Source organism: Camelus ferus, chromosome 7 (genome assembly GCF_009834535.1).
Source record: "Camelus ferus isolate YT-003-E chromosome 7, BCGSAC_Cfer_1.0, whole genome shotgun sequence".
Lineage (NCBI taxonomy): Eukaryota > Metazoa > Chordata > Mammalia > Artiodactyla > Camelidae > Camelus > Camelus ferus.
The window spans coordinates 38,440,035-38,464,511 of NC_045702.1; the positions used below are offsets into that span (position 1 = coordinate 38,440,035).

General features: G+C 45.2%; 1 protein-coding gene across 6 annotated transcripts in view; it reads right to left on the reverse strand.

The window, feature by feature from the left end:
* Window positions 1–24,477, reverse strand: part of BMPER (BMP binding endothelial regulator) — a 260,419-nt gene that overhangs the window by 200,565 nt on the left and 35,377 nt on the right. For all 6 annotated transcript variants that reach the window (XM_032483753.1, XM_032483755.1, XM_032483754.1 and 3 more), the window contains exon 3: window positions 6,923–7,022. In XM_032483753.1, the coding sequence (XP_032339644.1) occupies window positions 6,923–7,022 (100 nt within the window). The remainder of the gene's footprint in view (window positions 1–6,922; window positions 7,023–24,477) is intronic.

The window sequence follows — 24,477 nt, forward strand, 5'->3', positions numbered from 1 at the left end:
CATATAGAAGATCTTGTTTTCCTGTAGGAACCATGTCATCCGTGATGTGTGTTCCTGATAAGCAGCCTGGCCTCAAGCAAAGAACAGCCGTAAAGACCCATAGAGAATGAGTAAGGGCTTTACGGATGTAATAAAGGTAAACTTCTATAATTATTTAAAGCATGAAATAAGGCTTCATATAATTATAAATAAACCATGGACAGTAATTACAGAAGTGGCCCAAATACACTAATCACAGAAGTGGCCTATATATCTTGGTCAGTACATACAGAATAAAATAGATATAAACATAAAGTAACAAAATATGGGAATTTTAAATGGCCCAAAGTTCTTAGGAGATTGTCTCTTAAGAGAATGAGCTGATAATATGCATTCTCTCCACATTTTCCCCATATTGGAAGCATCGAAAACAAAAAGTAATAACCACAGAGTCTTCAAATGCGTCAGATGTGGAGTACGTTTGATAATTAGGATGAGAGTGATGATGATGGTATTTCTCACTGAAAAAATCACTCTTAGAAACAAGAATGGCTTCCCACTTTTTTCATCTAGTCTATATTCTAAATTGAGTTGATTCTATAACTTCAGTTCACCAGCACTGAGATTTTGCAAAAATATCATCATTCAAATCTTAATTTGTTGACAACTATCTGCACTCTCTATGTTCCACTGAAAAACATAAAAGTAATTGTTGACCCTTGGCTAGGTTCTTTAGAAGAAGTTTGATACCATTTCTCTCAAAACCACAGAAAGGGGGAGGAAAATATGGGAGAGATTCAGAACAGAAAAGAATTGGGATAGGAGCGTGCACGTGGCAGTCTAAAAGAACTGGCTGCATGGGCAGCGTGTGGGCAACATGGCTATAGGGGCAAGTTTTTAAGGCAGAAGCAGCGGATTCGCCTAACTGTTGCTATGTGTAAAACCAACTCCCCTTCTAGTGTATCATCTTTTAGGAAGAAAGGCTTAAAAACTCTCAAGGCAATAGGAAAGGAGACTAGCTGTGCCTTTTTTAGAGGCCACTGATGACTGTCCATTACAATTTAACATATGCACGCCTCGCCCCACTGTACTTTGATTTCTAGGTTTCTGTCTTTGAGCATCAGACACATGCGGGCACAATAAAAATGGCAAGCTGGTTCCTTGCAGCTTGGCATAGAACTGAGAATCTGAACGTCTATCAGTAGGGAGATGTGAAATAAATGATTGTACATCTATGCTGTGGAATCCATGCAACTAAAAAGCATGAACTGACATGGAAAAATGCCTAAGTCATATTATTATAGAGATATTTTTTAAAAGCAAATTGTGAAAGAATAAGTACTATTTCATTTATGTAAAAAATAAAACCACACATACAAAATTACATACTTATGTATATGTACATGTATAATGTAATAAACTGAAAAAGGTGTGGGAAGGATACAGTAAGTTGATAACAATTGTCTTTCTGAAAAGAGTTGGTTTTCGTAGCTCAGAAGAGACTTGATGCCCTTTTCTGTTTGCATTTTTAGAATGATAATGTATTAATGTAGCAAGTTCAAAATTAAAGTTCAAATTAAAGATAATTATGCTAAGGAAGGGAAGGAGGAAGAAAGAGAAGTTGGAAAAGAAAAAAAAAGTTTCAACAAATGACAGAAGGTTCTTTGCTAGTTCTTTCAGCTCAAATCCCACCCAGCTCCCTGCTGTTTACTGACCCGACTGAGTATGTAGGAAAGAGTTTTGATAGGCATTCACCCGCATCTCAACATTTGACTTATATCTTCCCGGTCATTATTTTACTCTTTCTTATACCATCATTCTAATGATACAAAAATTTCAAAATAGTAAGAAAGCAAAGGATCACAGCCTCACGGCTGTGAAGAACAAAGGGATTTCTCACCCCAAAGATGCGCCGACTGGAGCAGATATCGAAAAGAGCCTCTCACAGAGGGGGTATAGCTCAGTGGTAGAGCATTTGACTGCAAAAAGAGCCTCTCACAGGTGTGCTCCTCCTTTCTTCATGAAGAAGGGCCCCCTTCTCTCTTCCTCTTTCTTTACCTGGTAGCAGTGGTTCTCAAGCCTCAGCCCCCAATGACAGTCTGGGTGGAGACCTGAGAATGTAGCCTCAGGGAGCCAGTGTAGCCGCTCCCGATACAGCAGGCCTGCAACCCTGATGTCTGTCCCCAGCTCTGTCATTTCTAGCTCTGTGGCCTCGGGCAAGTCACTAAACCTCTCAATGCCACCACTTCTTCATGAGTAAAAGGGGGTTGTGATAGGCCCTCCCTTGCTAGGGTGTGCAGATTCAGTGCCCGGCTCCGAGTAAGGACTACATTATGAGCCCCTGAAATCTTGACAAAGACAGCGAGGATCTCCGTTACTACTATTCCTGAGCAAGGCCCAAGAATCTGCATTTCCGCGGGTGATTCTTTGGGCCATTGCATTCTGAGAAACACTGTTTACACTCACGACTCCCTCAGGTAGGAGGAAGGACAAACAGAAACAATACTCAAGGGGAACTCAGAGCAACTAGCTTGGACTATTGCTTCATTCAGTTAGCATACCAGATGCCCCCTTCCCTTCCCGTGTGCCTGCGGAGGTAGGAAAACTTCCTAGAAGGGCTGTCTCTGCTGGGAAGCCTTGGCAGACCCATGTCCTGCCAAGCTGGGTACGTGCTGTGCTCACCTTTACAAGGTAAGCAGCTTTAAAAACAGCATAAGGTGGTACCTCTGACAGTGAATGCCTTCCAAAGTACAGCAGGATTAAGTCCATCAGCTCTCCTGTCACCACGCGTTAACTGATCCAAAAAACCAAGAGGCTCCATTTCTTTGCTAAGAAAAAAATCACTGCAGACTCTTCCTTGATCTGATTAAAAAGTTTGGACCCTGAAGCTGGTGGGCAGACAACAGGGCCAAGGTTCACCCCGCGTGTCTTTAAAGTCACTACCACCGAGTCCGGGCCCGCCCCGGAAGCCAAGAAGGGGGCGCGACGCGGAGGCGGGAAGCCAGGGCGGGAGGAATGCCGGGATCGCGGGCGGACCCCGCGTGGAGGGACCAGGTCCCCGCCTCCTCCGCCCGCAGGTGGCCAGCGGCCTCCGGGGCAGCGCGGAGTCCGAGAGCAGCGCGGGCTGTGGATCCGGGGCACCGGGCACGGATGTCCCGGGCCCTCCCCCAGCCCCACAGGCGGCTGGCCGCCAGGACGGGGCCTGGGGTCTGTAGGACCTGGGTGCAAGTCCCGGCTGGCCGGTTCAAACTTTGTTGTGACTTTGTGCAGGTTGTTAAGTCAGTTCCTTATCTGCAAAATGGGCTTCATAAATAATATCTACCTCATGGTCAAATAGATGTACGCATTGACTGAAAAAAAAAAAAAAATTAACCCTGGGATAATCTTGCCTAGACATCCTTCTGCTCTAAAATAAAATATGATCAACAAACTCCTCATTAATAGATTCCTCACTGAATCCCTCTGTATAAAGTCAAATCCCCCACTGTTGGCATGGCGCACGCTCCTTGGAAGAAGCCTCGGGAAGCACTGCTGCCGTCTCAGAATCTTTGCTCCACACTCAGGGTTTGTTGTTCCCCTGTGTGATCAGAGGGCAAGAGATGGGGGGAAGGAAAGGTTTACCCAGATTCCCTGGGAGGCCAAACCCAGAGCGGTTTCTGTTCTAACACCAAGATCTCCTCTCTTGGACCCTTGTTGGTGCTCTTTTTGGTCGTTATTTCTTTACTGCTGGTTACCTGTACTCACCCTTGCCCAGTGCTAAAATCCAGGGTACAACTAAACGCCCAGAAGCAGAGAAAGGACCCAATAAATGTTGGTACATTTCCACACAGACTCTGATGTACCCGTTAAGGACAATATTTCAAAATAAGTTGAGAAGATGTTATGCCCTGACTTTAAGTGGGAGAAAGTAAACCAGAAATAATACAGTACAAGTAATAAGATATCAACTAGTAAACATTTTTACATGGGAAAAAAAACAGGAAAAAAATACCTCAAATATTAACAATTCTTACTTCCGGGTGGTGGGGCTATTAGTAATTTATTTTCTGCCTTGCCACAATTTAGACTATTTTTCAAAGCATCTTCTATGAGCATATGTAACTCCTCTAATCAGAAAAACATAAATAAACTAGTAGCTAAGGGCCAATACAACTGTGTCCCTTAAAACCCAGGAGGCAAACACTGTATTACAGAGTAGAAACAGAAGAAAATGAAGGGGGCAACTTTAATACCCTCCTCCTGAGCCTGAAAAGTCAGGAGTTTCTCTCATGAAGTCACCTTCACGAAGCACTGGCTGGGGATTTTGACCTCTGCCAAAATGTCTTGACAGTACCTTCAGAAAGAGAACTCAGGACACCAAGATCACTGATCTGTTCTTGCGTCCAGTTTAATTTGAAGAGACTTCTTAAGCTCAAAAATACTCAGGAAATGTATTTGTCACAAGTATCCCTTTCCCTTGGAAGACTAGGAAAATCGGAGGACAGAATGATGATAAAGAAAACAGCAGCACAAGAAGGAAAGAAGGTTACACACTACAGCAACGGAAAGTGCCCTCCTGTACTATAGATTACGGGAAATGGACCGTAAGCCTCAGGCATCCTGTGGCAGCCAACTCCAGGCCACCTTGCAAGATGAAGATGGCAAATCAGAAGTTAAAAAAGTATGAAATAAAAGAGGTTCTTTAAGGTGAAACAACAGTAACTTAGACACACATTGGCACAGTAACGTACTCTTAATTGTAATTACTTTATCTGACCATCTGCTTGGGAGATTCCTAAGAAATTACTATTTCAGATCTTGCATTGGTAGCCCTCAGAAATTACATGGGTAAAACATCTGACTCCCAATTCCGTAGAAAAGAGGTAAGAAGCCAATGGTTGGTTTCTCCTGCTTCAAAAGGTTTCAGAAAACATGTTTTTACAATCAAGTCTGTCAAGTATTTCCAGAGGACCTATTATACTTGTATTAACTGAGAAATGTTTACATGCCAGGCACTGTGCTAAACACTCTGAGTGTATCTTCCTGTCTGATTCCCCCCAGCACAATTATTACTCTCGTTTAACAGACGAGGGAACCGGGGGAGAGACAGGTCCCACGTCTCCACCGGCTCAAGTGGAAATGTTGGGGCATTAGTGTTCCGGGGCTGCTGGAACGAGCGAGAACAAGCCTGGCGGCCTCAGACCACAGAAATTTATTCTCTCACAGTTGTGCAGGCTAGAAGTCCAAAAGCAAGGTGTTGGCAGGGCCTTGCTCCATCTGAAGGTTCTAGAAAAGAATTCTTCTTGGCCTTTTCCCAGGTCCTGGTAACCCCAGGCATTTCTTGGCTTGTGAAGCACAGCTCCAACCTCTGCCTCTCTGTCTTTTTTTTTTTTTTAATTAATTTATTTATTTACTTTCAGGCATTAACAAACGATTATTATAGTTTCCTGTAATAACCATAGTTACTCACAAACCATCATTAATCCTTAACAGGTGGATGGGTGGATTTTTTATAACAGTGTGTGTTGAAAAGTTCACAGGATCCTCATTAAGTGTAGAGGCTCGTGGATTGTCACTACAAAAGGTGCTTTTGTAGGTGTCCCTGGTGTCTGTAGGGCTCTTTTTGATGGCTCTCTTAGGCTTCCCCCTGGCCCCTCTAAAAGGTTATATTCTTCTGTGGGATAGAAATCACCTGTACTAGGTGAACATTTCCTTCAGGGGTTCCCGCTGAGCTGTGTGTCAAATCTCCTGGAAGCTTTTTAAAAGACAGGTGCTCAGCCTGCCTCCCCAGAGCAAGTGAATCCAAATTTGAGCAACAGAGCCCAGGTGTTTATACCTGCCCCTCCCTCCTGTTACAGCCACCTCCTCTGTGCATCTCTGTCTTCTCCCTATAAAGACACCAGTCATACTGGATTTGGAGCCACCCTAATCCAGTGTAACCTCATTTTAACTAATTACATCTCCAAACATCCCATTTCCAATTAAGGTCACAGTCTGAGGATCCTAGTGGCCGTGAACTTTCGGGGAACACTCTGCAACCCAGGATGCATCTTTGGGGCGATAAATCTCTTTACAACCCAGGACTATTGGATTCAGACTTGACTCAGTGTGATTCCAGAGCCCACATCCTGAACCACTGTGCTCATTTTGACCCCTGGGGGACCACACTCTATGAAGCACTGTTCACACATATGCTGACAGACACTAGGTGATGTCAGAGCACGACCTGGCTCCTGTCCTCGGGAGCTGATGATCTACTGAACACAAACGAGACAATGAAAGGGAAAAAGCATGTCACTAAAGTGTCTGTGCAAACTTCTGGATGCCATGGAAACTTAACGGGGAAAGTGAATGAAGGAGGGCTGGGAGACCTGGAGCACAGGCAGCAACTGGACAGGTAGGGAGACACGACCTGGGCTAAGGCAGAGAGGCAAGAACAGCGTGGTCAAGGGAGACGTGCCGGAGAGCTCCGGGAGATGGGGTTGGAGCAAGAGTATTTTAGGGACACTTCAAAGACAGAGGGAGGAATTTACATTTAATTTGGAAGGAAAGAAAAAAATTTAATAGGGACCAAAATGATAAAAAATTGGTCTTAAAGACTCCTCTGGCAGAGGTGGGCAGGGCAAACGTAGAGACTGGAAAAACCATTTTGAAACTTCTTAACAAAACAGGCTGGCGTGTGTGTGTGCCACATGCAGCATCACGTCACATCTCCTCTGTGACATTCTAACAACTTACTTTAGAAAATAAGCCAGCGATGCAGATGCTCACCACACTTTCATCCCCCCACTAGGAGAAAGCTCCCTTACCACCAACCCCCCAACCCCCAGCTTCCCTCCCAACACCCACTTGTTGCCCCCCAGCCAAGAGCTGAGTGAAGAGAAAGGTGAGAGAAAGAGAAATAGAAATGCCTGAAGGGCCTGAAGGAACAGCCAAAAGAGAAGGCGGCCAAGACATAAATCACCTTTGCACCGCTCGCAGCAGGCTCCCCTCTGCTTGATGGCCAGGGCACAGTCTCTGGACAGCACTGGACACTTCTCTCTCTTACAGGTCACTTCCTTGTTCTGGGCAGAAAGAGACAAAAGAAGATTGATATCAACTTCAGACAGTCCCCAGAATCCTGGCACATGGCTGAGCTTTTCCTAGCCTCCCTCTTCCTGTCTTGCCTTCATCCTGGCAGGAAAACTCTGTGATAGCAAATGAGATTTTGCTCTTTGGGGAAGAGAAAAATCCATCCAGGAACAGATTGAGATTAGAGGCAGATGAGAAGGGATGAAAAGTCCCTTCTTTACAAGCCAATTTAACTGTGATAACCCAACTCCGAGAGAGAGAGAGGCTTTCTCCTGCTCTGCTCTAAGGTTTCTTTTTCGTACACACTATAGAAACGATAATATTTGTGTAAATCATATTTTGCCCATTGGGCTACCTGGACCAGGGCTGCATCGTGAGAACAAAAATATTTGCACACGGCTGTCCAACAATCCTTAATAGTTGAGTGCATTAAAATGCAGCAATCTAAAGTTCCAACTCAAATAATGACAAAGTTGAGTATTGAATCGGCTCAGTAAGAGAAAAAATAATATTCCCCATGCCAAGCAGAGACACGGTCGTCAGTGTTTTATAGCTGTGGGACAGCTGCGTTATATTAGCACTTATGCTAATGAAAGCGTGGTGACCATTTGCATCTTTGGTTTTATCCTGAAAGGTTAGCTGTAAAAATGACTTTGAGAAGATCCAAACATGATGTATATACCTGTTTGTAGAACAGGATGCACATGAACCAAAAATACCATGTCACAAAAGTTCAACAAGATTGGAACTGTGACAAGTGTCTCCTAAGTGCTAGCTGCTGTGGCTTTCATGTTTATTAAAATCCTATGATTTTATCATTAACTAAGTATATCACTAAGTATGATGACTAACTCCCATTTACAAACAGGAAAACAGCTGCTCAGAGAAGATGGACGACTTTTTCAAAATCATACAGCTTGTCAGTGGCAGAGGTGGATTTCAAGTTGAGCTCACAAATGTGCACAATGCCCATTACCCTGAGTTAAGGCTGGTACGACCACATTCATGGCCTGATGTGGGGACAGATGGGAGAGGAGCAACTGTCCAGCTCTCTTACCTCGAGATGATCTTCAAACCCTCCTGGAATATGTGCAGGAGAATCCTGACTCAGTCCTGACAATGACCTTGGGAAGGTTCACAAGTGGACCCAGTATGCTTCATTGTCATGAGAGTATGGAAGCTGGACCACTTCTGGTCCAGCACCAAGGAGGGGCGTGAGGAGTGTGAGTGTGAGTGAGTGAGTGAGTGTGTGTGTGTGTGTGTGTGTGTGTGTGTGTGTGTGTGTGTGTGTGTTGGGGGCTGGGAGTCCATGTCCAGCCCATACACCAAATTCAGCTTTAAAGCAGTTCTGGTTTGTTTTTGTTTTTTTTTAATGGAGGTACTGGAGATTGAACCCAGGACCTTGTGCGTGCTAAGCATGCACTCTACCACTGAGCTATACCCACCCTCCTTAGCAGTTCTAAGATAAAACATGTCACCTTCTGTGCTGCCCTCCAATACCCTGGGAGTTCCAGAGCCCCCAAGATGCTCCCAGGATTTCATTCTAAAATGTATCCAGATTATCATCTCCTCCCTTGTTGAACGATCAGAGCCTCTGAAAGTCCCAGAACCCCACTCCCTCACCAATTAACTCTCCCCCAGAGTGAGGTCCATGGAGCCCTGGACAGTTGGGCCTTGCCATCCCAACAGCTCCATTTCCACCTAGTCTTGTTGTCTCACAGCCCTGATGGCTTTGCAAGGCCACTGGCGCCTGGGAATAATAAGCCCTGACCAGTTCCCACTAGATGACACATATAGAAAAGGACCATCATTTCCAGTAAGGAACCCTGAGACCAATGTGATAAGCACACAGATGGGGCCATCCCAGGACCTGCATAGCTACCTAGAGAGAGGGCATCAGTGCTCAGCCACTGTAGCCCCTCCCACAGGGCTGGCGTGCAGACCTTTTGTTTCTCGTTGATTGGTTATCGGTGTATGATGGGAAGGTGTGGTTGACCTGAGTAATCCAGTCTCCTTTTCTTCCCCCTCTTTGGTGTCTGTTATGTGGAAGAGGTCCTCATAGGGCTAACCTCACTGACTCCTTAAAATCCTGTGAGGCAGTAGTCCTCACCCTTATTTGAACATCAGAATCTGTATGCAGTTCTTAACAAAGCCCGGCACTGTCTCCTACACCCTGAAGATCAGATCTGATTTATATCTAAGGACCAGGCAATCCATGAGCAGTCTGGGCCAAGAACCACTGCTGTGCAGGGAGTACTCTCCCTGCCAGAGAGGCCGAGATGGGCTCGGGAGCTGTCCACAGTCCCATAGTGAACAGCTCCTGCGATCTGAACCCAGGTATCCTGGCTCCGAGCCCCCCAAAGCTCCCTCCCTCACCCTCTCTTCTCCATAATGTTGGTAGCATCCTGACTCACTGTAAGTCATGGCTCTTTGATTTATTTTCACAGTTTTTCTTATATTACAAATGTAATACACAGTTATGGTCACAATTCAAATTTAAAAGGTCTATGTTAAAAAATTAATAGTGCTCTTTTACTACCACCAAAGTAATCAGGAACGATAATCAGGTGTATATACTGCTTGGCATTATGAGCAGTGCTTTGCAAAGTGCAGTTCCTCCTTTGCTAAGGGCAAAACCTTAGTTTGACAGCTGCTGCCCCCACCCCAGGGCATCACCTTGGAGCATCTGTTACCTCGGCTTTATGCATTCATCAAGGCTGGCTGCAGCCTTAAGGGAAAGGCCGCCCCCAAGCGCATTTACTCTCTGAAAGGAAGAATCCTCAAACACAAGGAATTCAAAACTCTAAGGAGAGTCAGAGCAGGGTGTGAAATTGAAATCTGAGGTCTAATAAGTAAGAAGACACACTCCCTCATGTACAGGAACTCTTTGCTAAACTAGAAACCTAGCAGCCAGTCAAACTCCATAGCAAGATCCCAAGATTCATAATAAATAGCTTGTAATTACTGTTCAGCACAAAAGTGATTTCAACCAGATGGTGCGTAGATTCACATCTGGAATTTTTTCTTGTGTACACACACACAAAGAACAAACCTAAATCTTAGCTACAGGTTTAGTGGAGTCTTCCCCCTTCTAATAACACATGGAGTTTTTTATATTCTACCAAGGGTCATGTTGGTACAGAGCTGCCAATTCTGATCATTTCCCTGCTGTCTGATTGCGTGGATACCGAGCACATACTTAGAATCTCAGGCCCTCAGAGAAAGAAAGAAAAATTACAGAAAATCACTGATGAGAGGCTGATTCCTCCATCTTCTTAATTGAGTCCAGCAGCTACAGAGTAAATTCAAGCACAGGTTAATTAAGACCACTCACTTTGTTTTCCCTGATTTTGCCGAGAGACAAAAACACTGGTCTTCAAGCCAGCAGCTCTGGTGAGAAGTGGCACACACAGAGCTGTGCCTTCACGAGTCCCTCTCCAGTGGCCGCCTCATCTCCTCGTACACCAAGCGTCCCCTGCTCTCGCTCAAGGGCGTGGCTCATTTGGTTCACTTTGTTATTTGCTGATTCATACCTACTATGTGCTTTCTACACATCAGGCTCTGTGCTAAGGATTTTGTATGCGTTTCACAAAAAAATTCCACATCATCCCCCATTTTACAGGTGAGGAACCAAGGTTAGGAAATTTGCCCAGGTCATACAAGAGGCAGATTTGAAACACAAAGAGAGGTCTGTCTGACTCCAAAGGCACACATTTAAATGCTGCACTTTGCTACTTCCCAGGCATTCAGGATACAGACAAGAACAGAAGAGTGACACAGTTCCAAGGCCCCTGGGGAGATTGGTGCCTCCCAGGTGGTTCCACACATGTGAAATAAGCTCTAACAAGAGCAGAACAACTCCAAGGAGCTGTGTCATCCCCAGTTGTGGGGAGGTCTACAAACACCAGCTGTTCTCTGCTAACAAGGAAAATTGCACCATTTTTGAGTATTAACAGGTATCTGTGCCTTTCACACCTCTGACAGCTAGACTCACATCCCCAAATAACATTTCCCCAAGATTCCAGCTGGAGTTTGAGTCTCCCCCAATCTAAGCTGCTGAAATGGTGGCAAAAATGCACTGGAGGAAAGTCAGGACATGCAAAAACTCCAATCTAGCCAGTGCATAAGAGTAATAAACCTCATCATGTTTTTCATTCTCAGTCTGTGTCTCTCCGCGTTTATCACTTTCTAGGGTCAGCCACCCTGTGATTTACCTGTTGTCAAAGGCATCTGTTTGCATTATTGCCCTCTTCCCGAAAGACCAAATATATCAAAATTCAAAACATAGCCTCTGGAGGCGCATGAAATGAAGTGCCAACATGCAAAAATAAAAGGGGGGCATAGGGAGAGAAAAAGAAAAAAGCCTACATGGTTGGCAACAAAGCTCTATAAGGATGCGAGCCAAACCACAGCTCTGGACACAGCCAAGTTCAAACAGGATTCCAGCAACCGGCTTGCTATGTCTAACATCTGCCACTAGATGGCAGCACAGAGTTCCCGGGCTTAGGAATTGTGGCCAAGAGACCTGCTAGTGCCTCCTGAGCACTTTTCAGTGTCTGGTTGGAAGGAAACGATGCTCGTTGTTGATGAGGGTGGAATATAGAGAAGACAGTAAGACCATAGTGAGATTTTCCTCTTTGCTCTCCTCAAAGAGAATTAAAAAAAAAAAAATTGAGATGCTTTTGTTCTGTTTCAAGCCAATGTCTTGAAGATATTTTTTTCTAAGATTCTTCCACGACCAATCCTATTACAGAATATGGAAAGTATTACATGACCTTTCATTTGTATTTTAAAATAATAATAAAATGCAAAAATCTGGAGAGGAAAACACAGCAGCCGATGTGATGAGAGAGATGAGGGAGAAATGTCAGCTGGCAGACACTGTATTTCTAGACTATGAAACAGCAACACTAATCTCTTGAAATAAGAAAGAAAATGAAAATACCTGGTGCCCTGCCTGCAGGGCTTCCATGTGATCAGCCATATTTAGAAGGTGGCTGACCACTCGGGTCTCCACCTCGAGAAGATGGCATTGTTTTCCTGCCATCCATGTCTTTTAGGAAAGCAAAGTCTGCCTTGGAGGCAAACAGCTGTCCTTTGGCAAACTAGCAAATTCTAAGTGCCAGATTCTTTTGCAGAAAATCAAGAAGGCTGTGAAATCGTGACTGGTTTTGTTTTGTTTTGTTTTGTTTGTTTTTGCTTTCTGCCCCAAATGAACAGCAAAATATGTTAATAAAGTACATGGGAACTTAGTCACTATCTTACTGCTTCGGAGGAGGTGCGGGCTACCCAGGGTCCTCTAGGAGAGAATCTGAACCCTAGTTCTATAATCCTGGACAAATTCCTGAACCTGGCTGAATCTCAGAGGGACAGAAAATAAACACATTATAACCACCAAAAAAAAAGAAAAAAGAAAAGTACATGGGCCAGGTAGGATCATTAGCAGGGATAAAGAGGTAGAAGTTACTCTTTCCTAAATTAGAAACCCTCCAGACTACCCCGCCCTCCCATTTATATGCACACACCCCTTTGTCATCTCATCACTGCAATCTTATTTGGGAAGGGGCTCTACAGATTGATTCCCCTGTCAAAATGCAAATACCCATGGGGCTGGATCCATAGTCATCCTGAATAAGATACTCCTTCTGTCATCAGCTACTGTCAAGGGATGGTTGCCCAGCAGAATAACAGAGTAAAGGAGCTCAGCAGTGGAATTTCTAGAGCAGCCGGACCAAAGTCTTGGCACCCGTGTCATCACACTCAGTGCTGTGGGAGCAAGTAGGAAATCATGCTGCGAGCTTCCTATCTGTTCTCCTGAAACATACATGCCCTTAGGGGAAACAAGACATCAGACGTTAGCAGATCACACAAAAAACAGCAGTGTCACTTCTGGCCCCAAGTGAGAATTACAGAAGAGGGTTTAGCCTTGACTCAAAAGCCATCGTGGTCAGTGAGCACAAATAGGACACTCTGACCCTTAAATCAGATTCTTTTTATGAGAAAATTTATTTGAAGTGCACACACAATAGCGTTTCACTATTTGAGAGTCTCAAAATTGCTCACTGAGGAATTTGTTTTTAGGAACACATGTCTTACGTCAAGATTCCCAAGGAAGAAGGTGACCCAACACCAGCACATGTATTCCCTCGGAATGCCTAGCCTTCCTATGCATAAAGTCAAAGAGGTCAACTTCTCCTCAAAGTGACTCCTTGTAACCCAATTCCAGCCTCAAAAAAGCCAAAAGGAACATTACGGTACTTTTGAACACCGGTCACAATATCTCCTAGGCAATATTATAAAACGTCTCATAAACAGAAGAATAATACTTCATGTTTACATAGCACTTTTCTTGTAAAGAGCTCTGCAGACGTTATTTCATTAATCCTCACAGGTTTCTTAAGATTTGCAGACGGAGGAATGGCATACAATGAAGTTAAGTGTCTCGGGTCCCTCAAAGAGCTAGCTAGAGGTGGACCTGGGATGAGAACCTGGTTCCCAGACCTGGATTAAGGGGCCAGGCAGGGAGGTTGGTTGCTAAGGCACAGCATTAAAATTTATGGGTGTATCATATTAAAATTAGGTTAGCTCCTGCATGACTGTTGAGATTTTAGGAATAGATTAGGATATAGCTGAGCGAGTCTGGAAATTTTCTAAGACAGGCCACCTGGGTCGGACATGTGAGGTCTCCTGCCATTCTCCCTGCCCTGTTAGAAAGCAACCTGTAAAAGGGGCCCCATGGAAGGGATGGGCCAATACTTGAATAAACAGGCCCGACTGTGAGACGTTACAGTTTTAGAATGGAGAGAGGTAGGCAAACGCCAAAAGAAAAGACCCAGAGGGGGCAGGTTTTGTTATTGTCACCAGTTTTGATAATCGAAAAAAGTAAAGCAAAGTGATTCCCTCTCTGAAACATACGGTCAGAGAAAATCCTTTGCAAGCGAGCAAGAGCCTTAGAGAGTAGACAACACGAGTTTGTACCTGCTCCCGCCGGACTCCTCTGGACGAAATCTGTTCTTAATCTCTTAGAAAATAATCACCAGGGCAGTGGGGGAGACAGAGATAGCTCAGTGGTTGCCAATGGCAGTAGTAAATTTGATTGATGATTTATTATTTTAATTAAGCTTTGACTTGCTTGTTCTTTGTTACTGATAGTGCAATTGACTTCACCGTAACTCTTGCACAGAAAGAGCTGGGAGAGAAAAACAAAAAAAACAAAAAAAAAAAAAAGGAAAGGCAGTTTGGTCCACTACAAAGCCTTAGTGTACGATTATGAGTCTCTGGGCCGTGTGTCTCTCAGCTCAACGAAAGTTGGGGAAAAAAAAAAAAAAACTAACAAAACCATTTCTAAGGTGAGGAGAGGACGTTCGATAGGGAAAATGACCCAAACTTCCCAGCCAAGATCTTTTCTCTTCCCCAGCTAAGTGAGATCAGTACAAGGGGTGGAGGTGTCTGAGGTCTGTAGAAGTGAGAGGTGTCAGTGGCCCTTGCTTTTAATGTAAAGTAACACTTCCAGATCTTTCTGAACCACCCCCAACCTCCACTGCTTTTGCAAACCCCTTCAATAACCAAAGCCGCAGAGCCGCAATCTATCTCTAACCAAACAATAAAGCGGCGTAATAGTTCTCCAGGCAGGCTGCTGAGTTGTTAAGAATAATAGCACCTGACGTGTACAGAAAATCTATTATTTGCCAGACTGTGCTGAACACGTTTTGTGTTTTATGTCCTTTTTCACCCTCAAGACAAGCCTGAGGAAGGCACTGATTTACCCCTAGTTTATGGGTAAAACTGAAGCTCTGAGAAGTTAATTGGCTTACCCAGCTTTACACAGCCAGCCGCGGCAGAGATCCAAGCCCAGGACCCTCTGATTTCATCACTATGCCACACAGCTGGCTTTGGAGGCAGAGATGAGCCATCTCTTCCTTGCAGCCAAGAAATTGAAATGTTTGCCTTTGTTAAGCGCTCTCCATTTTCAGACCATTATAAACCTTCGTTTATGATTTCATGTTGAACACAGGAGTAAAAATAGTGCCTTTTAGGAAAGACAGATTAGTCTCTGACTTAAAAACTCAAAACAAGTCTCAGTCTCTGAGTGCCCTGTCATTGGCAAGACAGACCAGAGCCTGGACCAAAAGCCTCCAAGTCGTTCAGTTCCTTCCTTCATCTGAGCTGGGGGGTGTCTCTCTCAGGAGGCTGGCTGCATCCCACGGCCACACTTTCGGAGTCTTCCCGCTAAAGCATCTTGCAAGAACATACTTTCAGAGACTTCATGTGAAAGCATCTTGCAAAACATCACACGATCCATCGCACTCCATCTGGGAGTGTTATTCTTTCTTCCTCTAGTCTAAGCTCGGCGAGCCTTCCCCCCAGAGACCTGGACCCTGGCAAACTCGGCCTCCCCTGGCCCAGCTAACAGTGCAAACTCTGAACAAAGCTGCCCTTGAAGCCCAGCCATTTAAAAGACTTTATGAAGCCCACTGGGGCCCCCTGATTATTTTGCAACAAGTCATATCCCATGAAGAAATTCACTTCTCTGCAATACAAAACAGAGGGAGATTAAAGAAAAAGGCAAGAGGGGGGTACGAGGGATTGGAGAAAAGAAGTAGACCCCCTGCCGTTCTGTCTGGCCAGAATCGTGTCTTTTAGTGCCCATGTCCTCTACCCAGACGATGTTCTGATGATATATGGCCCTCATACATCACTAAATGACAGTGTTCTCCTGATACTGTACCTTGAAAATGGAACACGTGCCAGCAGGAGCAACGGGGGATTAATAAGGGGCCCTTTTTACTCACCTAACATTTCAATTCTTTTTTAACGGGCTTGAGTTTGCTGGAGGGATTGTTTGGGGGTCCTCCATTGTTTAAAGATTTTGGTCTGGTTTTTTTGGGTTGTGTTTTTTGGTTGAGTTTTTTTTTGTTTTTTTTTTTTTTTGGCCTTTTCAAGGAACTCTCAGAACAAAGAAACACAGGCCATTAGATTGTCCCAGCTACTCAAGTACAGCTCTGATTTAAAACAGGGCAGAGTCAAGCAGCTCCTCATTCTGTTTAATCATATTTTGAAATAGAACCAAAACATTAGAGATGGCAGAACACAAAAGAAATAACCACCAAATAAAAATAGTAGCCCAAAGAAAGTAGCACTGCCTGGTTTTTATTATACTGTACATCGTATAAGCAAGCAATCTGCTGGTGGCACCACATTAATGTAACTGGAATGGACTGAACACAAAGCGGCCAGTGACTGAGTGCAGGGGGCCCTGTCACAGACGCAGCTCCGTGACACTGCTGCTCCCAGAAGGATGCCTGAAAACCACAGGGTGGACTGTGTCCCCTTCTGCCCAGGGACAGGATCCAGGTACGTGAGCTGAGAGGAGTGGATGTCAGCATCCTTCCTTTATATGGTCCAAATTCTCCAGTCTACCCCTTTTCTCCTCCCCAGTGAAAAGAGACTCAAACACCTAGGATGTGGGATGGAGTTAGGGCTGCGGAGAAAACGCCCACAGACTCTTGACGTGGGACGAATGTATGAACCCAGGGCGAAGGGGGATAAAGGCCTGCAGAGTAATCTGGCCTTGTGCACACATGGCCCAGCTACCTCACCCAACACCTTTGACTCTGATTCTTTTACACAACAGGCGCCCTTCAGCACGGGACGAGTAATGAATCAGCTTTCTCCCCTGCAAAATTGGGGGCGGGGGGAGATGAGATTCTGTGAATATGTTTACGTATTTCTGATGAGTTCTTCTGAACTAACAAGAAGACAATGGGGGTCCAACCCCAACCACCAGCAGGAGCTACACCAGAGGGCGTTAATCGGGCTTCCCCATCTCCAAAGCAGCACGGAGGTGGCTGGCCAGGTTGGCAGGGGCATTGAAGGGAGTGAGGAGTGAGGGTTAAAAAATTAAAAATAATAGTAAAAGTGGAGTAACTGCCATAGGAAAGATCTCAATATGGTGTTTAGGAAGGATACCTGGGGAGGTCACTTTGGCAGCCCCTTTTCTGACTCATCCAATATAAGAAGCTGGGCATCCCAGCCGTACAACAAAGCTGCAAACTCAATGGACCCTTTTAATACACACAGACGATTCTCTGTCCGTGAGGAGCAAGCACATCCAAAACACGGAAGCCGCATGTCTTAGATCCTGTTTGTGTCCTGCCCAGGAGACGGGTGATGGCAAGCCACTTCTCACGACCCACCTTGGAGGGCTGTCACCTGCTCATCAGCACTAACCTCCTCCCTGCACCACCCACCCACAGTGGGTGAGGCTCACCAGGTCCTCAAATGACCCTTATTCCTGCGGGGCAACAGCAAGCCACGGAGCAGATTTTTAGCAGAACAGAAGATTTTTCATGAGTTGCCCGTGAAAGCCCGTGTGCTGTTGGGAGCTACAAAAATACCTGATCTTGACAAGTAAATGGAGCTGACATCACAGGGGACAGGCAGGGCAGATGAACTGCTCGCAGCCCATCTGTCATCTTGACAAAGTAACTTTCTGGGCACCAGTGAGACACTTTTAAAGACATCTGCACAATTGACCCCAACCACCAGCAATCACAGAGGCTTTCAAAGGGACCCCTGGGATGGCAGGTTTTAGAGCTGGTTCCTGCCATCCTGCCTCCGGATAGCGGTAAGGATGGACTGATGCGTCAGGTGCTGGAAGCATCCCTGCCCCCGAGCTGTATTCACACTGGTACTGACGGCAGAGTGTCCAGTTAGCCTGAGCAATGTCAGGAAGGGGAGCGAGGGGGCAGGAGGAAGCTCCCAGAACTGAAAGAGCCAGCCTCAGACAGCATCCCCCAATCAGGGGCAAGCCTGTGAGCTCGGGTTGGTCCGACTCATTCACGGGGGCCGTTAACAGCATGTTCTCTTCACCAGGGCTTCCCCAAGGGCCACATGCAGATGTCAGAAAGAACCAGAGAAGCCACAGGTGTATTTCATAGGTTTAGAATGTAGTTTGAATCCACTAGCTTCCACTTTCAAACTCATTAAACAGTCAACAAATGCCAATTTTGCATATATGCCATTTCTGATTAAGGTGTTATTAAGAAATGAAAGTTGTCACCCAGAAAACATTATTAACATAAACGTGTTGTTAAAGGGATTCATGACATGTGCCCCACTTAAAAAAAAAGAAAGGATCTGCCATGCTGATTACCCTTAATAACTAGTTTTTAAAAGGGTTTCATCATAAAAAAGCATCTCCAAAGCTTTAACATCTAAAATAAGACAAAAACATCAACAGAAAATAAATGGCCTTTAGAAAATGTGACATCTTGGCTCCAAACTTGGATTTTTCTGCAGGTTCAACCTTGGCACTGCAAAATCCAAATCTGTCTGACTAAGAATCCATGAGTCCACTTGACAAATATTGTTGAGCCCCTGCCGTGGGCCAGGCACCGTGCCAGGTTTTGCTGAGAACAGAACATATGAATCAGTTACATTCTCTGCCCTGGAAGAGCTTACAGTCCAAGAGGGAGCAGGGCCAGAGAACAAACACAGCAAAAGCACCTCACATGTTGCAACAGGAGTGGACACAGTGCTCTTCACGAGTTCAGAGGAGGCGAAGGTCTGTTTCAACCAAATTCCACTGCCATAAACTCCCTGAGATCATCCAGATCCTCTTGGTTCTCCAGACACTACGTGGGCCCCTGAATGAGCCTCAGAGAAATTATGTTACACCATTATCTCACTGAGACAGAATCTGACCTATGTAGGTCTGGCCTTTGGGATTTGACAACGCACAGACGGAATCTCCCTCAATGATGACACCCCAGTAGGTACAGCAACGCGGCCAGGCATCGCTGAGAGAACAGTCTGTCTTATGTGTATCACAGGAAATATTTTGTGCCACTTTTCTCTTGCTCTGTGACATTGTAATAGTCAACACAATTTGCTAGTTTTTCTTTTACAATACTTCTCAGGTAAAGTAGAAAATGCCAACATACTGAATTGTAATTTACATTCCAAAACCAGTCACTATTCTGCTACCTAAGTATAAGCAGTAATGTCTATTTTTTAAAATGGTTTAAACAGGATACATTTTATCTTATAATTACTATTGCTTAATAAATACTTTACTGTGGTTATGTTACAGTCCATTGGAGACAACTTTCCACCTTTGGTCAGTGTACTTGTACAGGTTTTCCCACCATCCGACTCGACGTGCAAAGCAAGGTAACGTGAGCTATGAAAATGGCAAGTCATCATTACAGAAAAGGCAGAGTTTAGAGGAGAAAGGAAAATTCAGCTTATTTTGGAGGAAGAGAGTTAGTTAGATCTTCAAATTATTGAATCAAAAAATTAAACACACACGGCATATACTCACTCCTCCAATAGATACGCACTGGGGGGGGCCCAGTACTGACCCAGGCCCTGGGGTACCGCCTGAGTAGGTAGGAGAGGCCACATCCTCACGGAGCTGACAGGAAACAAAGGCATATGTGGAATAATGGGCACTGATGAGGACTCTGGAACATATGAAGCAGGACAAGGAACAGAAAGACAGGGTGTGCACTATTAGGGAGAGTGGTCAGAGGAAAAAAAAGAAACCTCTAAAAAGGAAACATTTTCTCAGAGGCTAGAGTGAAGAAATGAGGATGTGTAAACATATTGGTGTGTTTCAGGTCAGAACAGCGCCAAGGCCCTTATCGAGAAGGTGGTGGGTTCATGCTGGAGCAGCAGACTTAGAAGGGAGGCTGCTTCAGGAGGGGAGGCCGGAGACAGCATCAGAAGGCAGATCACGCAGGGCCTTGGTGACGCTCCGCACTGTACTCCAAGAGAGATGGGAAGCCCCTGGAGGGTTTCTTGTAAGTAAGTGAAATAACTGGATATAAACTTTTCAGGGGTCACTGGTTGATACTGTATTGTCCAGAGGTAAAAGGGCTAATGAAGGTAGTTAGAAATTGTCAGATACATTTTCCAGGTTTTGCTGTCAAGATTTGCTAATAGCTCGAACACAGGATGGAAGAAAAAGAGGAAAGAAGGACACCATGGATGATGGACTGAAAAACTGGAGCCGGGCAGCTGGCACTGCTGACTGAGGGAAATGAGATTTGGGGGTGGGGGGGGACAATATCTCTGGGCCATTTTAAGTTTGAGATGCTTCCTCGGTATCCATGTGGAGATGCCAAGTAGACGTTTGAATTTACAAGTCTGCCCACTTGAAGGGTGAGAGATCTGGCAACAAACACGTAGAAATTTTCAGCATATAGATGGTTTTTAAGCCATGAAATTACCTAAAAATCACCTACGGAAAGAGTGCAGAGAAAATGTTTTGATCGAATTCCGGAGCCCTCCAATATTTAAAGTTCAAAAAGGTAAGGAAGACCCAGCGTAAAAAGGTCTAAGAAAGAGCAGCCAAATAAACAAAATTCTTATAAACCCAGCATTCAAATGCAGAGAGAACTCTAGACGTGTAAGTCCTTATACACACGCACACGCAGGCACAGATGCACACAACTGCACATGATCACTGGCTGAGATTATTAAATTAATCCAGTGGCCACCAGAGGTCACCTTCTCTCAGCACCTGCCACTGTGTCAATACCTACAGACCAAGATGCCTCAGGACGCTGTCGCTGTCCACCATAGAAAGCTCGGGAGAGATGCTGTCTTGACCACTGCTGGCCACTCCTCACCCCTAGTGCTAATAACCACCGTGCCTGCCAAGCTACATCTCCGAGGGAACAGACTCAAGTTCAGGAAAATGCTGACTGCCTAGAAGATCTGAGAACACCAAGGAAAAATTCTAGGATCCACATCCCGGAACAAGGGAGCTGGGACCAACCAGAGCCTGGTGAGCAAAGATTAGGTGAGTGTAAAAGATGGATGTGGGAGTAAGAGAACACTAAGCCCCTGGCAGTGAAAAAAAAAGGGGAGAAAAAGGAAACTCCCTCATTTTAAGCTTTCTTTTGCAGTTTTACTAACAGTCTAAAGCCAAAACTCTGGGATGAACAGAGTCCACAGTCAGACCCTGCTTTCGATCTCTGATCCCAACAAATGTGCCTCAGAGCTAGGAGCGTGAGCTCATCTACGGCAGGGTAATTAGGATTTCTGGATCTAGGGAAGAGGCCTGCACTCACAGGCAGGCACTGGCCAAGAGGCAGGGAAGCCAAGACCCCACAGCCACCTTGGGGCTCACTCTGACAGCGAGGGAGAGGCAGCGGCCAGTGGAGAAGCTGGAGCTGAGGATATGTTGCAACTTTGGGATTTGTACTCCTCTCTGTCCTTTCAACATCGTATTTCTTCCCACATACTTGAAGGCTGTTAAAGTTCCCCTGGGCATTCTCTCCACCAGGCTAAATTATATCAGCACACCATCGTTAGTGAAAAATATTTACTAAAGCCCCACCTGGATGCTTGACACTGCTCTAGCCTAGCTGTTCCCAGCAATCCTTCCCCTGACCCCTTAGTCATGATCACAAACGGCCCTCCTCTGGCCTCCACCGGCCAATGTCAGAGAGCTCCCCGCTGGCCATTCCATCCCTCAAATGTCTGGCCGACAGGCTGCGTATAGGAAGAACCACCACCCCACTGTCATTCTGTTTGTGCATTTCATTATCGGGTTGGAACCAAGAATTAAAAGCTGAAACGGAGAAAAACAAGACACAAAACCGAAGGAGGGGTGACATCATGGAAATGTGGGGCTAATAACAGAGAAGGAAAATAACACGGTGAAAAATAATAAAGATGGAAATGATAAAGGTGGAACCCTGGAACAATGGAATGCCAGGCTCACTGAGAAATTTTTTTAGAGAAAGGATTCTCATTAAAAGCATGGAAGATAGTTTAGCAACGTGACCAGAACCACGTGAAGGCAGCATGAATCAGAACCTCGCCCGCTTGACTCTCTGCTCCCCTGGACGAGGGAAAGGAGTGCGTGGGCAGGACCCAGGGGCATCAGGGGAGTGGAGGGGACTGGGATTTCCCAGAATGGGCCTGTTCTGGACAAGGAAGGGACCTACCGGACGGAAGCTGCCAGCAGAAGGAAACAGCTTCTGTTACAGAGGCTGGGGAGCGGAAGGGGCTAGGGCGGAGCGACATCTCTAAATCCCGCTTCACCTGGCCCTCAGCTCTTCCTTTGCTTGCCTCTGGCTCCTCCAGATGCTGCTGAATCACAGCAAGTCTGTCATAAAACCCTGGCCGTTCTGTCAAATTGCTACATCTAGCTGGCTCGTGCTGGAGAAGCAAGAAACATACGTCACATCAGCTTCACCCTGCAGCTGCTGTCTGTCACAGAAAGACCACAGGAAACGGAGTGTATCCCTGCGGGAGTCCATCCCATGAAAAGGCTGGCAGCAACCCAGAGGGTCCGCCTGTCCCACCCAAAGGCACCAGGCAGGACTCTACCTCCCTGGACCACAGGCACGGGTAACATATCCCCCAGGGAAGTGAGTTGCTGGATCTCTCTCTCACCCCCTTGGGGTGCTTTCTCAACACTTGTGGTCAGGAAACATCCTCTGAAAGTTATCTCAGTAGAGACTACCCAGGGTGAGTCAAGATTCCCATAGCTGAATTAGAGTCCCAATTCTTACTGATTTGCAGTGGAAGATTTGTCTTGTTTTACTTATCTGGGCCTTAATTATCTCAACTATGAAACAGGTTTCTTGAGAAAGCCTCCTCTATCCACCTCCCCGCGAGGCTTTGAGGAAGAGGAAGGTAAGGCTGCCTCCAATTTAAGAACATGGTGTTGATTCATAAAGTAGTGATTGAGACTTACAGTGTGCAAGGTGCTGTTCAAGATGCTTTGAGTGATGGTGAAAAGAATCAGACACTATCTGTGCCCTGAAGAAGCCCAAAGTCCAGTAGGAAGATAGCCAAGCAAATAATGAAACTCCGGGGTAGGCAGGGATAAGGGCTATAGATTGAGAAACCAACGTAAGGCTTCAAAGAACAAGTGATTAATTCTGATCAAGTGACTAAGGGAGGCTTGACGGAGGGGAGGACTCGAAGAGAAAAAGGAGCACTTCAATAAAGATGGCTAATGTATAAGGTAACTGTGTGACAGCTCCACAAATATCATGTTATATAAATAAGAGTTGACCCATGGATAAGTTTGGTACCAGTAACAGAGTTTGAGCCGTACCTGACCACTACCTAGTGTGGCTTCAATAGGAATCTATCTATATCTATGGTTCTGTTCATAGAGCCTTCTCTTTCTATTCACCTCAGTTGGGACGAGTTTTTCAAATGTTGGCCCCCTGTATAGAGTCACTGGGAAGAGTTTATTAAAAATGGAGAGTCTCAGGCCTCTGCCGGACCTATTGAGTCCAAATCTCTGGAGTAGAACCCCAGAATCTGCACTTTTAACACAGCTCCCTGGAGGTTCTTGTGCACATTAAAAACTGAGAGTCACCTCTGCTGGGACCCTGGTGGGAAAACAGGGGAAACTCAAGGCAGAATTCTTAGCACTGACTTGTTAATGACCTACACCTGTGTGAGAGAAGACAGGCCACTTCAGACTGAGGTGGGTGGGTGAGGAGGAAGGAGGGAGAGGCTGCCAGTGATGGGAACGCAATTGTCCCTCATCACCAGTGCTCAAAGGTCTACCCTAAGGGCCTCCTCCAATGTGTATACAACACATTGCTTCACTCACATGTTCACAGTTTTATTTTAGACTCTCTAAGGGGAGAAAGTCATTTGCAAACTAAATCCATGATCCAAATTTTATATTAAATGCGTACATACACAATGCATATGTATACAAATATATCATCTAGTACAGTCAAGGAATAATAATTTGTTCTGATTAATCAGGCACTCCAACCAAGAGTTAACATCTATGGTCTGCATGTGTTCATCAATTTTCAAAGAACTCGAAAGCAATAAAAGAGACCTAACTTCAAAACTATCTGGACCATAATTTAATCTCTTTTTGTTTATGTAAAAAAAGCATTTTTCCAATCTCACAGTGCCTCGGGCCATTATTAACATAAATGCTTGATACATATGTGCTGTGTTTAATAACCATCAATCATTTTCCTACTTCGGTCTTGCAGTCTGGTTCCCAGTTTCCTGCAGGACACCCACCACATGCCCCATCTCGTCAGTACCAAGGTGAATACTGCTTCCCTCCCTCCTCCCTGACACCATCAGGAGGGTCTTGAGGACGTACAGAAGAGCCTGCTGATTCAGAGAGGGGGGCTCAGAGATTGAGAGGTGTTACGTTTTACTATATCACCACATTTGATTTTTAGTTTGTGAACCCAGTGTCAATTCACCCTGAATTTAAAGGCCCCCTTCATTAAGATACATTGCAACAACCCGCCAGGATAACTATCTCCAGTGAAAAAGCCTGGAGGTGCTCAAAGCATAAATTGAGGTTGAAAGACATAAAATTGCTGTTTCGATAGGTCTGCACCAAATATCCAATATTTCATATGCTTCAGTCTAACGCCAAAACCTGGGAGCTCTATATTTCTGTCACTTGGCCAACTAGTGTGTAAAGTA